General features: G+C 34.5%; 1 protein-coding gene and 1 long non-coding RNA gene across 2 annotated transcripts; both read right to left on the bottom strand.

The window, feature by feature from the left end:
* Nucleotides 1-619: 619 nt before the first annotated feature.
* Nucleotides 620-1,550, bottom strand: LOC113229213. Its single transcript, XR_003310390.1, has 3 exons — nt 1,504-1,550; nt 980-1,192; nt 620-652 (listed from the first exon to the last, which is right to left on the bottom strand). It is a non-coding gene; the product is annotated as an uncharacterized LOC113229213 (long non-coding RNA).
* A 6,509-nt stretch (nt 1,551-8,059) lies between these two features.
* On the bottom strand, nt 8,060-14,347 carry LOC113229234. Its single transcript, XM_026462761.1, has 7 exons — nt 14,278-14,347; nt 12,980-13,186; nt 11,914-11,928; nt 11,163-11,354; nt 10,445-10,488; nt 10,318-10,324; nt 8,060-10,063 (listed from the first exon to the last, which is right to left on the bottom strand). Exons 1-7 carry the CDS (start codon nt 14,345-14,347, stop codon nt 9,933-9,935), a joined length of 666 nt encoding a protein of 221 aa, XP_026318546.1. The 3' UTR covers nt 8,060-9,932.
* Nucleotides 14,348-18,875: the final 4,528 nt, after the last annotated feature.

Genomic DNA, 18,875 nt, shown 5'->3' with positions numbered 1-18,875 from the left:
TTTGATATTACTTAATTTGAACGACAGTAAGTTATCATAATTAATTTACCAGGCTTGTGTTACTCTCGTACAAATAAATTTTGATGAACAGTTTTCGAAAATTGAATTGCATACCGAAAACTATTGTTAATATATTTCGTACTCTCCGCTATAACCCGAAGGACAGGAATTCCAGATTTCATCAGATTTTGTACATGTTACCATTCCGGAAGAGGACTACTTCGATTTAAACAGTTAAAACTTTCTTATATTATTTTGTGAATAACTCCACTGATTTTGTTTTAATTACGAATACAAAGATCAAACACACAGAAAAATTTTCGTCAATCCGGTGGGACTTCAACCACGTCCATGTTGCACCGTAGCATTGCTCTTTGCCAACTGCGCTACGGGTCCAGTTACCGAGCCGTCCAAATTCTCGTATGTGTTTTTGTTGTAGATCTTTGTACTGGCTTGTGGCATTCGGCATTTATTTTGTGAGAGATTTTCAAATAACCTTCTCACCGCAGCCGATACCTTTACAGGTATTCCAACTGACGCGGATGTCGCTTTCGATCAAATCTAGTATTTAGTGAGATTTTTTGTGAAATAACTTCCCGGTACTTAATCATTTAATACTTACTTGGTTTTTCAGTTGATGGTTCCGGAGAGGCTGGAATGATAGGTACGTTTGCTAAGTACTTACTATGTATTGCGATATTTTTAGTTGTATGCTTTAATTTTTGATTTTTTGTTATTCATTTTTATTACACATGAATACCGTTATTAAATTTGTTAAGATTTACGAATTCTGTCATTTTTTGAGTATGTCTCTACCAAGTAGTTACCAACTATTACTTAGATATCAATGTCAGTCAATGGCAATAACAATGTTAGGTTAGGTATATTAGATTGTAGTTATTTATGCTCAAAGTACACAGTTTTCATGCGAACAAAATATATAACAGGGTTACAAAAAATAAATCTTCAAAATACTTACGAGGTGGAGGACAGTCATCGTTCTTTACACAAGTCCCATTGTTAACCCTCAAATAATCTTTAATGCAGTCACAGCCACTTATGCATTTTTGTTTTTTTTGACAGTTGTAGGTAGTGTAGGATATATCACACCTCTGGGGCGGACATATTGTTTTGCATTTTACCCATTTTTCATTTGGACCTTTGCATTTTTTGGGTGGTTTGGGTTTTGGTTCTGAAAGTATTTCAAAAAATCACACAAAGTTTCTCGATCATCTGCTACACCGTGACATCTAATTTTTAAATGCATTTTTTTTCGTTGGAGAGTTGTGCATAGTGTAATAGGATACATCTATACACCGGTGCGATTATATTGTTCTGCATTTTACCCATTTTTCATTGGAACCTTTGCATTTTTACATAGTTTTAGAATAGGATTTAGTCATAATGAAAATCACAAAAAACTCCGCTTTCACTAGATAGAGCGCGCTATACTATATCATATTAATCACAAAATATTTCTTGATTAAAAAGCAGTATTTTTACCTTCAGGACAGGGTGCAATAGTAGTTGGTTCAACAGGTTGTCCCTCTAAAACAAATTATAAACAGTAATCATACTCTGTACTTATAGCATATTATTTGCATCTATAAGTGGTCCTATAGTCCATTTAGAAAATAATTCAAATAGTTACAACACTGAGCCTCCGAAATCCATTTGACATATATGAAAATTATCATTGATTAATCAAAGAAAAAGGAACGACTGGAAAGCCTCATCAAGCATTCACTTACTATAATATAAAAATACCGCATTTTTGAGTTCTGTGGTTTCATTTTTTTCTTATCAAAATTATCAATATACATTTTTTAATACGATAACTCGCCAAACTTTTATTTACATTTGGCAAAGGTATATAAGAACGTTCCTGCCAGTACTTACCAACAAATAATTTAGAAATCATTGTCAGTCATTGATAATAGTAAAGCAAGGTATAGTTATATTCTATGCTATCAACGCGGCCTTTATGCGGACAAATTATATAGCAGGCATTTGATCTGCAAAATAACACATTTGGAAACTACTTACGAGGTGGACAGTCATCGTTATTTACACAAGTCCCATTGTTAAGTCTCAAATAATCCTTAGTGCAGTCACAGCCCCCTTTGCATTTTTGTTCTTTTGGACAGAGGTATTCAGTGTAAGATATATCACAGCTCTGAGGCGGACATATTGTTCTGCATTTTACCCATTTTTCATTTGGACCTTTGCATTTTTTGTATGGTTTGGGAATTGGTTGCTTTTGGTTGGTCTTGAAAATATTTTAAAAAATCACAAAAGATTTTTTTTACTGTTATAGCGTGATATCTAACGTTTTAGTCGCATTTTTGTTTTGTTGAATGATAATGATAATAATAATAACGTACACACTCAACATAGCCACGGGGCTATAGGGTTTCCCTAGTACGGACTAGGGAAACCCTATGTCTCGGGTGCCATGGACACACACGTAGACAACCACATATTACACCCATACTCAAGAGAGAAATAAATGTAGGCCATACAAATATTTCTCCCGCCCCAGGAATCGAACCTGGGAACTTTTGCGTGGCAGCCCGGCATGGTAACCGTTCGGCCACAGAGGCAGTTAAAGTTGAATATTTGTGCGTAGTGTCAGATATATCACAGCTAGGGTAGACATTTTGTTGTCCATTTTACCCATTTTTCATTTGGACCTTTGCATTTTTGGATGGTTTAGGAATTGGTATTCATCGAAATTTTTAACAAAAGTCAGAAAAAATCTCTCGAATAGTTGTTTAAATGTTGTTTCCAAGTTACCCATTGTCCATTAGCACCTTTGCATATTTAAATGGCTTGAGAATAGGTTTTGATCGAATTACAGGCACCTGGAACTTGGCAACTTATGTCTCAGGGTATCGGGCGCAGTGGCAGTGCCCTTCAGATCTTTGCGATTTAAAGCTCTGAGTGGCACTGCACCTGTTATGGACAGGCAAGTAACTTACTTAAATCCTCCACTTAAACAATGTTTGATTAATCAAAAACTATAAAGCAATTTTGAAATTAGTATGCTAAACGTCTTTTCCATAAATCCATGTTGGAAATTTTGATTTGCAAAACCGGGAGAAAATATTGTCTTCGACGATAACACTACTTTTGTATTGTAGCCCTTTAAGACAAAAATGCAAGGTGGTTCGAATTATGTATCCGGAAGTATATTTAATAAAAATCACAAAAAGGTTCCCCGTCATTATGCTACAACCATGATATACTATTCTTTATTAATTTTAAGGATCGTTTGTAAACAGAAAACTGGTATTGTAAGACAAAGTTATATTTTGATTGCACAAAATTTCATTTTACCTCTTGGACAGGTTGCAATAGTCAGCTCATCGGGTTGTCCCGCTAAAACAGGGTATTAACAATATTAATAATAATAATAATAATAATAATAATAATAGTTCGTTTATTTTCTTAAAACATGGTATAACAGAAGATGTTACAAGAGACATTGCCAGTACAAACATGTTGTGCGTATATTAAACAGCATGCAAATGTCTAGTTATAAAATCTCAATCCTACCACAACACAATAATAAAAATATGTCATGAACATGTCAAGTTACAAATTGGTTTGGTCAAGAATTCAATAGATTAATACTCTATATACGTACACTTTTAATAAATATTAATTTGCACCTATTAAAGATCGTATCTAGAAAATATTTCACAATACTGATTCACAAAAATGCATTCATTTTCAAATAAAGCAGAGTTCGTATTTATAAAACCTTTTCTTGCAATTGCGTGTAGGCTAATATCAGTAATTTCTGTCAAGATGATTGCGGATCTCCGCGATGTGAATTAGAGTAGGTAGCATTTGGACCCGCAGTAGATGACTGGTTTTGAAAGCGCTGGTGTTAAAAAAAAAGAAGGTTTTTTTCTACAGATCATGGCACCAAACCTCATTGGGTCTGATACATAAATATTATTATGCGTTACCAATAGTAATATTCCGGCTCTTTCTAACAACAATGAAAAGATTTCTTACGCAAGTAAAAATGTTTTAGTAAAATAAATATACAATGACAGTAACTCACGTGAATCTTTTATCGTACTCGTAGCTCCTGCTAGAGTTATAAGAGCTAATAACACCCACATCTCCCAGACTATACTAAGAAAATACAAACGTTAACCACACTTTTATCAATTGAAAATACAAACAAATGAAACAAAAACAATTTATTCAGCTCTTCAAGTCTTTTGAAATAACAAATATTTTATAGATGTATGTACGTCAATAAATTTGCAACTGTACAAACTTTGTCATTTGTTAATTGTTTCCCTGTTTACAAAATAATTTAATGAATAGGTCTGTCAATTTAGAGAATAAACTTTGTGAAACTTTATTTGTTCAGTGACTATATTGTACAGCTCTTTTAGTAGCAATAGAGGTACTTGTGAAAGAGTTCGTCCAGGGTAGTACTGCCACCTTACCTACTTCTGCCGGTCTTGAAGGGTGTTGGTGAAATTACAGGCACGTGGGACGTGTCAACTTATGTCTCAGGGTGACGGGCGCATTAGCAGTGCCGCTCAGATCTTTGCGATTTAAAGCTCTTGGTGGCACTGCAACTGTTGTGAACAGAAGTGTAGCTTATCATCAAGCTCACGATTGTTCCACTGTCAATGCCAATGCCAAATGAGTTTCGAAAAATCAAAACAAAGATTCTTTTAATACGAGTTTTCAAAGTACCTGGCTTGAATTATTATACAAAAACGACATCGACGTAAAAACTTTATTTTCAGCCTGGGAAAAGTCTATCTAATCTCTCCAATTCCGTTATTGCAACTTGTACTTTTCGGCGTTCATTTATTTATTTTAAATGGGTTGTTACGACGTCTTTTTTTAAAAATAAAACCACTGCCAAAGGGTCAGCCTGTATTACTAAGTATTAGACTTCTGTTCTACGCGACAGAAGTATCTAAGTAAAAAAATCATTTTTAGGTATTTAATCATGCTCCAATTTACCAAGACTGCAACTACGTCAAGCAGTCGCTTAAAATCTTATAAAGCTATTACAGAACCGCATGCCACACACCTTTAAGAGTCGATACGACCTCAGCTCGAATTCACATTTTTCCCGTACTAATACGGTTCATTTTGCTTGGGTCGAGCGGCAATGACGCTGGCTTTATTTCAGAATTTATGTTTTTACAAACGAAATTAAAGCCCTTTGAAAAATGTACATATCGTATACTGTGCGTGTTTTATTTACTTCAGTTGATACAATCGGTTTTCTTGTAAAATTTCGAGGTAAGTTGGGTTTTTTTTCTATAATTCTTTTTAAGTATCGTGTTTTCATACCTTATACGTGTACTAATCAGTGTACGTCCTCAATTTTGCTATATATTTTCTCCGAAGTGATTGGTTCTGCGGAATCAACCAAAGCCGTTTCAGGTTATGTCGACTCTTGACGTATGCGGAGTCAGCAAGAAAGAACTCTGATGAAACAATAATCCCTCATTGAGTATAAACAACGTAAAGTACATACCGTCACTTATAATGTTAATAAACATTCCCTACATAATATAAATAGTGTCCGTAACGTAATACAACGTATATATGCTGCCGACATACGCCTTCTGTATTTTTTATGATACCAAATAACAGGACGAATAAGTCGTGCGCCTGCTGGTAAGCGACCTATAAACATTGCGTGCCAGTCTCAGTTTTAAATCACAAAGATGTGAAGGGCACTGCCACTGCACCCATCTCCCTGATACAAAAAGTTGAAGTCAGCACTTTCACCGATACCCTTAGCGTGTTTGCGCAAATCCGATTCATATTCGTTCGGAATGCGAGAGTATATAAATCTAGAAAACTCGGACCCACTTCGGATCTCGCTAGTGCACTAAATCCGAGAAAATTCGAATATCTTTTGTAGACCTGGAGATAAAATGATCCCTGTGACATTTCAGACCGTCATTTCTCGGATTCGGAACTGGGGGTCTACTCTCGATCTCCGTCCGACATCCGTCCGAAACAATTACTGTCATATAAGTAATATTCGACAAAATTAAAAGACAAGTATCAAGAATGAAGCTTCATTCGCATCACGCGTCTTTTCAGTTGGTCAAGTATTGCTTATTTGGCAGTAATTGTTTCGGACGGATGTCGGACGGAGATCGAGAGTAGACCCCCTGATACGAATCGGATGTAGAGCGCAAACGCTCTTACCCTCCAAAACCGGAAACGGAGAAACAGGTATGGTGCTTTGCTGGACAAACTCTTCACTTGGAATACAACTGCTACTATTCGGGAACTTTATTAGCTCAGTATGTGTTCCAAGACAAATAACATGTTAATATGGCTGAAGGCGCACAAGCATGACCGTCACGCGCACTCTAATTCAGCGCTGTCAGTAGACAAGTAACAAACTTTTAGTTATTCTCGCAAATTTTGTCCATTTGCATTAACACTAAGCCTCCTCCATTCGAACTCGATAGCTATGCAGGTAAAATTTGGAAGTATTACGCAAACGACCAGGGTATTTATTATAATATTATTTTTAAGTTTATTGAATATACGACGTTTCACACGATGACATTCTATTATTTTTTGTGAATTCACTCCACAAGTTTGTTATAATTATTGATACAAAGATCAAACAGTCTTGAGATCCGGCTGGATTCGAACCAGCGCTTTCAGCATACCGTGCCTGACGCTCTCCCAACTGAGATACGGAACGAATCAGCAGACCTCACGCATTTTTCTACGTGCTTGTTGCAGATCATAAGTTTTGGTTTTTAACTACTTTTATGCAGTAACGCCAACGTGTATTTGTGGGTAACGAAAAAAATCCTCAAGAAATAGGACCTGTTTTCCGTAATACTTATTGGACACATTCAAAATTTGGCCAAGGTTATACAATTATTGTCAGACACACGTATGGCTACTTGCGCAGTGGCAAAAATTGTTCAAATTGCGTACACATTAAATCTCGGGATGGGTTTGCTAGGTGGCTTGTGTCTGTTTGTCTGTTCTGTGTATTTGTATATATTTGAATTTAAATTTACTTCTATTATTAAATTTGATTATTTTCATGTCTATTGTTGTATGTGTCAAATTTAATTTAATTTACTTAGCGTGTTATTGTGTTGTCTCTAGAAATTAGTACATGAATTTTATTATATTTTTTTAATTGTTGTGTTCTATTTTATGACAGGCTTTGGCAGCATATCAGCAAGCGCTACGTAATTAGCATAGTCCTTGCCTCAGATACTGCATCACGGATCTTTTTCAGATGCTTTTTTTGCTTATTAGTTTTCATCATTTTTTTTCCTCTTTATTTTCTATTAAGTTGGTTTTTGTATTTATGAAGGAATTATTTAATATTTTATAATGATTTTGCATGCACATGTCAAATAAAGGCAATTTTTTTTTAAATACACAAATAAAGTATCAAAGTCTTTTTGTTGACACCTGGCGGGCCTCTATTTCGTATTTTGCACGTACCTAATGAATATTTACTTACCACCATAGTGGTGATTCACGCGCTACTTAAGTCAAATAATAAAAACATAATAACATCATACGTATTAACAACCAAAATGTAATTATGTGATGGCTTTAGAGTCAAGTTCCACCGGCGGCGTACGTATCTTTCCCCTACAACAACAACGGACAGATCAGAAAGACCGCAATCTTAACTAAATAAATAAATTAAGTTCACGGCACTGGGCTGCACTCTGAACAAAAATCGGCGTGAGTCTTCGCGTCGATTTTTTTTAAGATTCAAACCAACGACCTCTAAAGAGTCGTCTGACTCCGTCGCGAAACGCAACAGAACGAAGATTAGAGATAAAACGGATATACGGTAACTATCCGGTATCTGGCCTATTGTTACTATCCGTCCGGATACCGGATAGTAGAACAATATCCGGCCGGATACCCGATGTTTAAAACAGAGAAAAATTCATAATCAGCAACCAAATAAATTCATTTATTGATCAAAGATGATAGTAATACGATATACAGCAAGTACAGGACCGTTAATAATCTGTTTAATACTTGAAACTGAAGGAACTATTTGAAGTTAAATAACGTTACCTGTAAATTTAGTACTCAAATTTCAATAAATCAGTGGATGAAGACCAGTTGTTTATGCATTAAGTGATAAAAGTTGGTTCTATTTATTTTCATAAACGAGACCAGCTTCAGAGGACAGTTTTTCGCCATAAACTTTTGCAAACTTTGTTAAATTTTAAGTTTAGCTTGTCATTGCCACACGATCAAATGAAAGGATCGCGATCACGATCGATTTGACCTGTCTTCAAATACTATGTGTACCTATCTACATAATGAAACGTGTAAGTTTTTTTATGGCAAATCTGGTATCAACACTTAGAATTAGTTAGATTACAAACAAATTAATGAAATCAAATTGAAACAAAATAATAAAGGGCGTATCAAGTGCTAGGCTTAGACTTGTAACATGTAGACATTTTAATACAGCCAAATAATGATGTAATTGCTTCTTTCCTCCTCCACCGCGAGAAATTTGCATTTGGCACAACAAACAAACAGCGTTAACATTTAAATAATGCCGAATTTGCGATTTCTTAATGTTAAAATTTTTCTGTCATACATATATTTGTTTGTATTACCGATTAAATTAATTGTTTTTATAAAAACCACGTGACCACCACAAATCAAATCGTGAATGTGAAAGTGCAATCATTCACTAATCAATCAATCATGGCGATGCGCGCTGTAAACCAGTCGCGACATATTTATGGCACCGGATATCCGGTATCCGGTATGCGGCCAAATCACTATCCGTTTCATCTCTAATGAAGAACACTATTACTAAATGTATTGTGTGTGTGGACATAATTGTGCGATAAACTGTACCGATCAAACGGTGCCGTCTGATAGTAGCGTATTTTTGTATCGTTTGTGGCACCATTAGAATTAGATATTTATGTTAATGCAACAAAACACTGTTAATACGGTATCAGTAAGAGCATTGTGTTTTCAATTTTCTTTATAAATAATATAACGACATTCGACGTTGCACATTTTGCAGTTCCATAAAATTTCACTAGATGACATTTACTCATTTTATGTAAATACTGAATCGCGGTGTTTAGATTTTTTCCTCGAATAGTAACTACGTGGGCCGAATGTTGATTATATAAAACAAAGCACGGTCTAACTGCCTCCATGGTCGAACGGTTACCATGCTGAACTGCCATGCCGTGGTGCGGGGTTCGATTTCCGGGCGGGGAGAAATATTTGTATGGTGTACATTTATTTCTCTCGTGGGTTTGAGTGTAAATTGTGATTGTCTACCCATGTGTGTGTCTATAGAACCCACGATACAAAGTTTTCTTAGTGCGGATCTATAAGTGTGTGTGTTGTTTGTTTGTTTGTAAGCCTTTGTGGGAAAGGTTGCCAGTACCTATCTGACAACAGATAGATAGATAAATAGATAAACACTTTATTGCTCACACACAAGAACAAGAATAGTACATAAACAACTTAAAACTAATGTGGGCAAAGGCGGTCTTATCGTTAAGAGCGATCTCTTCCTGACAACCTTTGAGTTAGTGGAAAGCTAATCGGAGCGAGAGACGTAGTGTGCCAATTTTACAAATATAAAAAAAAATATCAAAAAATTAATTGTATATATAAAAAAAATACAAAATAAAGAAATTAAATAAAGGCACAACAGGTTTAATACTTATTGCATTTTTTCTTACTTTCACATAAACAATGGTGATGAGTGAAGGAAGTGTTATTGCAATGACTAACGTAGACTTGACAATTGCAACATACTTACTTGGCGAATCTACTTCTCTCAAAATTTAATTTGTGAGTGTGGACTTTTGTTGTATTTTGTTAATGTATTTTGGAATTAAGTTATGATTTAAGTAAATGGCGTGGAGTCCAATTTAAATCTTAATGCAAAGCGTGCTATTGACTGTATATTTTGGCCTTATACTCCAAAAGATTACGTAAAGTATATTAATAAGAAAACCTTCATATAATACATAAAATATTTCTTGATAATACGAGGCAGAACCTGAAAATAAAATGCATTTAACATCGTAACAAAGAACGACAGTGATTTCAAAGTTCTTAGAAATAATTTAATAAAATATCAAAAAAAGAATTTACTTTTATAGTCGTTTTAAAAAGGTCAACGCAATGTTAAATTGAGATCAAGTTGCTAACATTTCGAAGAAACGCTACTTGATTTCATAAAATAAATTTAAGTAACAAATCATTATTTACAATCATCATTACACGTTTGTTAGACCGTCGTCGTCGGCATACCTTTGACCTGTAACAACATTAATATTATTAATTACAAGATGCACGTAATAATTAAACTATTATTACGTATTACATTCAAAAGCTTTGAACTTTTATTATATAAACCCTTTTACACCATAATGCTTACCGGGTTTGTTGGATCTTGAGGCTTTATACGACCTAACCAAGGCGCTGCAAAAAAAATATTAACTTTAAATTGTTATTGAATTGATATTCAATTATTTTTTTGTTAAATTTCTCCACCAGTTTGTTATAATTATTAATACAAAAACTTAGAAAAAAAACCTTCGAAGAATTTTTAGCCGTAACGCCATCTATAAGAAATCTATGAAAATATTTCGTCACCTAGTTAGATACCTTTACAGCTACCAGCTCCGGCTAGAGATGTCGCTATTCATTATAATTAATAATATTGTATTAATAATTACAACAAACTAGTGGAGTAATTTCACAAAAAAAAATTGAATATCAATTCAGTAAAAATTTAATTACAATGATAGCTACGTCTCTATCCGGGGCTGGTAGCTGTAAAGGTGACTGCGTGACAAAATACTTTCATAGATTTCTCATAGATGGGGCTACGGCAAAAAAGTCGTTGAAAACCAAATATAAAGATCCGACAACAAGCACATAGAAAAATTCATGAGGTCCACTGGTTCGTTCCGTGGCTTAGTTGGCATAGCGTCTGGCACGGTTTGCTAGAAGACGTCGGTTCAAATCCTGCCGGATTGAAGGAATTTTTTCTAAGTGTTCGATCTTTGTATTAATAATTATAACATTAACTTTGTTACGTACAAAAGCGATATAGTAAAATAAATAACATGAGATCTTTGAAAATTACACACCTGGAGGACACTCTGCAACAGGTACGCAGATTTTGCTAGCGTTTCTTAGATGGTTTTCTTTACAGTTGCATCCAGGCTCACAAGGCACACTATCGTCTTTCTGAGCGCATAAGTAGTTCAAATATAGGGCTTCGCAATCTTGCGGCGGACATGTTTGTGGACACGGGACAGATACTTCGTTATAGCCACATACTGCAAAACAAAAAAGTTATACACAAAAACAATGATTACGTTAACACATTATGAACATGTTCCATTTTAAAAACTTATCTCCTTGTTTCTGTATTTAAGAGTCTATACAACCTCAAATGGCTTTGGTTGATTCGGCATAACAGTGAAAGTGTAGAATCAATCACCTTAGAAAAAAAATATAGTAAAATTGAGTATATACTATACGGTGTGAAAACACGATTCCTAAAATTTTCACAATAAAAAATACCCAACGTACCTCGAAATTTTACAAGAAACACGTTGTATTATTAAACAAGAGGCATTTTATATATACCAATGCTTATTTTTATATCAACTGAACTAAGTAGAACACGTATACTATACGATATACATTTTTCAAATGGTTTTAATTTCGTTTGTAAAACAATAAATTCTGAAATAAAGCCAGTGTCCCTGTCGGTCGACCCAAGTAACATAAAACGTATTAATTAGTACGGGAATAGTAGTATCCACTTTTAAAAAATGCATCAGTAGTATAATGAAATTAAGCAGTTTCTTTCAAAAATAAATTAACACTCACCTGGTTCAGGAGTGGCTGAAACATAATTATGTATATTTAGTACGTACTTACTACTTTGTTTAGATATTTTAGATTGTCATTTTTATTTACTAATTACTAACTTCGAGAAGCCTACTGCACTATACTAATTTCCATAGTTTCATTGGTTCTCTATATAAACTTTCACCACCTTTAAAATTTATTTTTATGACAAAAATAGCACGCGTCCTTCTGTAAGGTCCCATCTATTTCTATACCAAAATTCATGAATGGTGGTTTCGCAGTTTAGACGTGAAAACGTAAGGGTTCGTGCTTGACACTTAAGATTTAAATCCAACTCTATGCCGCTTATGATAAGAACCAAAGTACAAAATAATAATAATAATAACGCACACACTCAACATAGCCCTGAACTATGGAAACCCTGTGTCGCGGGTGCCATGGACACAAACATAGACCACGATAAATTACACCCAAACTCACGAGAGAAATAAATGTAGGCCATAAAAATATTTCTCCCGGCCCGGAAATCGAACCTGGGGCCTCTGCGTGGCAGTCTGGCATGGTTGCCGTGAGGCCACAGAGGCAATTAAGTTAAAGTGTCAAGCTTGACGTGGTCTTGACTGTACAAATCAGGCAAATGTGCCTGTTTCGGTAAGGCTCACGAGCTGCTCATGTGCATTATATAGTGCGAACGCCGCTCGCGCGCATTATGAGATATTATTCCAGAGGCTCACTTAATTGCACGCGCGCAGCGTGCGTGCAGCGCACATGCAGCGCATTGGAGGCACTTACGCCTGATTTGTACACACCTTAACAGAGTTACTTTCGCGTTTATAATATTACTGTAGATGTTTATTTATTGTAACCTATCATCCGAATTGAGTTCTTATTAATACGATTAAGATATACGCATTCCACCTCGGATGTTTCCACCAAGTACCTACCGACAAATTAGTCACTTAATGATATAAGTAAATTTATATTGTGGTGCGAACTTAGGGAACCATCTCCACGCAGTTTTTATGTGCATAACACGCAATGAACTTATAAAAAGTAAATAAAAGTACAAAATGGAAAAACCTACGAGGAGGACAGTCGTCGTTCTTCACACAAGTCCCATTCTTAAGCCTCAAATGATCCTTAATGCAATCACAGCCACTTTCACATTTTTGTTTTTCAGGGCAGAGGTAGGTAGTGTAAGATATATCACAGCTCTGGGGCGGACATAATGTTCTGCATTTTACCCACTTTTCATTGGGTCCTCTACATTTTTTTAATGGTTTTGGTGGAACTGAAAATGAACATATTTAATAAACACTTAAATTCTTAAACGTCTAATTAACAATTATATTATTTATTATAATTATATAAATATAATATAATTATTATATAATATATATATATATATATATTATATAATAATTATATAATTATATAAATATAATTATAATAAATAATATAAATAATTATATATTATTATTATCAGATATTTATTTCCTATTCTATTAGTAGCCCTATAATCCATCTTGAGTAAAAAATGTCTGAAAAAATAATTTTAACACAGTATGTATATTTGTTATTTATTTAGAAAATGAAACTATTTTACGGATCTAAATCGCGTATATTTGTTTTTTCAAATAAACCAGCGACTTGGGCCCTTTTCAGAACTTATTTATTACATAGTTACATTATAATTATGTATTTATTTTTATGATATCATCTAATGAATGGAACTAACAAGTCGTGCGCCTAAGTGATAATCAACGAGCCTGCCATTCTCTGCACACCAATTTAAAATTAAACTACACAAACTAAACGGCTACCATGTTGGTCTGCCACGCAGAGATCCCCGATTCGATTCCCTGGCCGGGAGAAATATTTGTATGGCCTAAATTAGTATCCCTCGTGAATTTAGGTGTAATTTGTGTTTAAAGTAAAATTTGTGTTTGTGTAAAAAGTTTACACCCACAATACAGAGTTTCCCTAATGCGTGGCTATGAATGTGTGTTATTAAATACCTGGTCTCAAACTAGAGAATTCCCTGTACTAGAGTGCCAGAGAATTCACTCCGAGGTACTATCCAGAACACCCGACCAAAACCCAACAAAAAATTAAGTTCATTTCCGAAATTGGTCCTACTGGGAATCGAATCCGGGACCTCCGCATCCAGCAACCACAGTGCAAGCCGTTGGATCACCAAAGTCTTCAAACAATTGCGTTACACTATTTCGTTTTGATTCACAACGTACATTGAGAAAAAATATGAGAGACACATTTCAATTTTCAAAGGTCAACACTATATTTTACTAAACAATATTATATCGAAATTTATCTTTAAGAGTTTCTACAACAATGTTCTACAAGAAATAAATTAATGCTCACTTGGTTTTTTAATTGGTTCTGGTAGACTCGTAGCTCCCGCCACAGCTATTAGAGCTAATAGCACCCACATCTTTTTGGCTGTACTAAAAATTACCGAACCTTAACCACGTTTTTATCAGTTACACACACAAGCAAAATTACCATAAAAACTGTTTATCATATTCAGAAGCCTTTTGTAATAAAGGAATTTTACGTAAAGACGTCAATACGTTTGCAACTGTTCAAAGTATATTATGTCTTAAACAACTCACGACGTACAGCAATCTAATAAATAAGAAAGTAAATTAGTTTGTACGGTTGTGTATGACTTCTAATTACACGGAAAGGTAAAATATAGGTATTAAAATTCTTAAATATAAAATATAAAGATAAGTTTTTAAATTCTTACGAGTAATTGTTTAATAATTGTAACTTTTAAATAAAAAAAAAAAGACCTGAAAAGTTCGTGGAATTATATCTGATTGCCAAGTTTTATTGAAATCGGTTACCGGAAAGTGAGCGAAACCGGATTCGACCCCTAGTTTGCCACCCTTAGAGATGGAATATTTTCTTCAATTTAAATATGACTAATACCCTCTTTCCAACAAAAAAAGAATCACCGAAATCGGTTTACAGGTGACGTAATGTAAAAAAAATTTTCGAATTGAGAACTTAAACTTTTTTAAGTCGGTTAATAAAAAGCGGACTTTTATGAAAAGAGCAAAAGGCTTTTGAATTTCAAATTATCATTGATTCTGTCTAAGCAAATAGTCTATTGAGAATTCCAAATAATTCAACTCTTACGTTAAATATTGCTATACTGAATCACCGAGGCCGCATATTATGTACATATTTATGTTTGAATGTGGTGAATAGGCGAAGGTCAAAGCTTGGTACAGACGGCAGCACATCGAGCTACACATTGACTTATGTTATTCCGTTGCACTGTTGGCGATATTCAAACAAAAGTGTATAACTTGAAGTGCTTGAAGTTGTATTGACTGTATATTGATTTTATTGTTTGAGTTGTAACTCAAATATGATACTTAAATAAATAGAGTTACAACTATATTTCGACGGTGCTTTACATATTTGATAAATAAACCGATTTTTTGATTTGACGAGTTACTGGAATGCAAAAAGTGGATTGTATTCATATTGTATTACAAATTTTGCAGACTGATTTCACATAACATTTCCTTCATATACACACACTGGTTTTTACCTATTTTTAAAGGAATGCATCAAAATTAACCCTCTTGATAACTAATTTAAAATAAATAGAAAGTTTTGCCATCTCCTCAATCTCTTATACTCTTCATAAGATACGAGCGTGAAAAAGTAAGGCATCGTTTTGTTTTGCAACGTATGAGAACGATCCTCCACCGCCAATTATAACAAGTAACATCATACACCTTCAATCTTAATTTTAAGAAATGACCACTAAATTGACAGCATTCGTTGTTTAACGAATCAAAGGGAAAGGCCTCCGAGGTCCAGACCGCAGAAAAACACACGCAATTGTATCCCGAATCAGGTTTTTCAGTCTACAACACAGCGGCACAGGGCTCACGTTCACATTCCACGTCGTAATTCAACAGTAACCCCGGCTATCTTCACTAGCTTCTAATTGCAACTTACAAGTACAGAATTTATACAATGTCATAATAAAGTAATGATAATAATAAACTATTAAATGTTATAGCTATTTATTAGTAGAATGAAGTATTGGTATTGGTATTGGTGCAACGGGCTAGTTTCCGCAACTCGACGTCGAGGCGCCTATTTTGCGTGTATTTTGAATGAAGTAATATCAATATGAAAATATTCCGGCCGCGACACGACGTTAGATTAGTATCATTTTGAATAAAAACAATAACTCTACTAGCTGTTAAAATTATGATCATTGCCTGGATTATTACATAAAATCAATGTTTTAATAAATTAATATGTATTTAAATAATTATTACAAGGTATACTGGTTACTTAAATTAAATTTAGTAACAGAAGAGCTCCTTGTGAAAGAGTTAGTCCAGGGAAGTACTGCCATCAAGCAGTAATTTCAGCATTACTGTGTTCCGGTTTTGAACGGTAAGGTTGCTGGTGAAATTACAGGCACATGAGACTTGTCAACTTACGTCTCAGGGCGACTGACGCAGCGGCAGTGCCCTTCAAATATTTGCGATTTAAAGCTCTGAGTGGCACTGCCACTGTTATGGTCAGGCGCACGACTTGTGCGTTCTGTCACTTGATGTTATAAAAAAATATTAAGTACGCATGGCAGCATAACATCTACACATTGACGGATCTTGTTCCGTTATTCATTAGGCGAGATTAGAACAAAAGTGTATATCTTAATATGCTGCTGACTGTACAACAATCTGGTTTTTCTGTTCTTGGTAGGTGAAATAGGTTCTGTCAATCATTCAAGGAAATAAAATTACTTATCTTCTGTGAATAAGGTATAGGTATAAATCGGTCAATCCGTCAAACTTTACCTTATAACCATACTTCGACAGAATCTAATTTCAACACTAGATCAAAATAAGAACAGGCGGAGAAATTTTGACACAGTTCCGACGTCGACAAGCGCCCGATGACGACTGACGGGGCAGCAGGCAGCGCGGCGTTTCGTTAAGCCGCTGGACAATTTGAAAATTTGGAATAAATGGGAATTTAATACCTATACAGCTTTACAAAAATTTAATTACAATGATAGCTACGTCTCTATCCGGGGCTGGTAGCTGTATAGGTATCTAACTGGGTGACGAAATATCATAGATTTCTCATAGATGGCGCTACGGCTAAAAAGTCGTTGAAAAACCAAGTACAAAGATAAGACGGAAGCACATAGAAAAATTCGTGAGGTTTGCTGGTTCATTCCGTGAGTTAGTTGGCATAGCGTCTGGCACGGTATGCTAGAAGACGTCGGTTCGAATCCGGCCGGCTCGAAGGATTTTTTTCTGAGTATTCGATCTTTGTATTAATAATTATAACAAATAAGTGCATTCTTTAGATAACGTCTTTAGGTGTATAGTATATTTTTTGTAAGACCGTTTTTTAACTGTAAATACCTAAACTGTGTGATCTAGCAAAACAGTTTGTTCCGCTTCGCCTCCAGTGACTCGCAGATAATTTGAAATCCATACATATGTCACAATTTAGAGAGCTTTTTGCGCGTTTAATAAAAGTCCATTCTTAACCAATTGAATGTATAGAAATTTGTCTTTATTAAGAAATTGAATAGCCCTATATTATCTTTCCGTGTAATGAGCCGTATAATTAGAAGTAATACACAACTGTACAAACTAATTTACTTACCTATTTATTAGATTGCTGTATGTCATGAGTTGTTTAATAACTAATATAGTTTGTGCAGTTGCCAACGTATTGACGTTATTATATCTGTAAAATTTCCTGTATTACAAAAAGTGATAACAACTTGTTTTTATGGCACTTGTGCTTGTGTATGTAACTGACAAAAACGTGGTAAACGTTTGGTAATTTTTAGTACAGCCAAAAAGTTACCAGAACCAACTGAGAAACGAAGTGAGTTATATCATGTTGAAACCGTTAAAACTACAATTGGGTACAATTGGTACAAATAGATCTGAAAATATTTATTTTATGCAATCGTTGCATAATGAGAGTTCTTAAAGTCGAGTACCGTGTTTTGCCACGAGGTTTTGCCTAATGGCCTAAGTAATACGTACTAAATTTTAAAACCTAATTAAGTAATGATTGCATACAATACTTTTTCTACTCCTGCACTTTAATCCGTGAATTATAATTTCATAAACCATATCATAAAGGCGCTCTTTTTAGTTCTGAATCAAAATTCTATTGTCTATGGTACCTACTCGCCACTAACCTGAAAAATTTCATTATAATTCTGTACATAGTAACTAACTGAGTATTATACTAATGTAACTATAATGAGTATTAAAGTACTGTACGCAAAACTGTAATGAGTTTCAAAAAAAGAACGTATTATTGATAATTAAAATACCTATTAGGATGCCTTCTGATTGGTTAAATTGGCCTAAAAGTCTTGCAACCGGGCCATAAATCTTTATAAAAAAAATATTGGTTAAAAACCATGCGGTACTTGACCAATTCTGTTCTAACTTTTTGGTTTTTTGTTTTGTAGCGTTTGTTGGCTTTCGTCTTAATGTACAAAGAAGTTGTATGGTGGAACATTTGCCTACCCTAATAAATGGGTCAAAATTTATTTTAAGAAATGCGTTTGTTGTCGTGGATCGATAACAAAATATACATTAAATATGTATATTTCAATATTTTATTTATTCGCAGATAAAGTGTTGTATGCAATCATGATAATTAGGCCTTAAAATCTCGTACCTATTGCTTAGACCACGAGGCAAAGACTTATGGCCTAAACACGGTGCTCGACTTTAAGAACCCTCATTATATAACGATTGCATAAAATACTGTTTTCTACAAGTAAATTATAATAATGAAACACAATCAATATTCAAAGATTATTTAATTTATATTATTTTTAAACAGTTCTTCCTTCACCAAATGTGTTGCGGACACCGAGCTACATAATCCGCGCCGACCGCCTACTCGCCAACCACTGTACTAGATGAGAGAAT

This window comes from Hyposmocoma kahamanoa, unplaced genomic scaffold (genome assembly GCF_003589595.1).
Source record: "Hyposmocoma kahamanoa isolate Upper Pololo Valley unplaced genomic scaffold, ASM358959v1 296, whole genome shotgun sequence".
Lineage (NCBI taxonomy): Eukaryota > Metazoa > Arthropoda > Insecta > Lepidoptera > Cosmopterigidae > Hyposmocoma > Hyposmocoma kahamanoa.
Note: the sequence above shows the minus strand (reverse complement) of the source record. Positions and strands in the feature narration are given on the sequence as shown.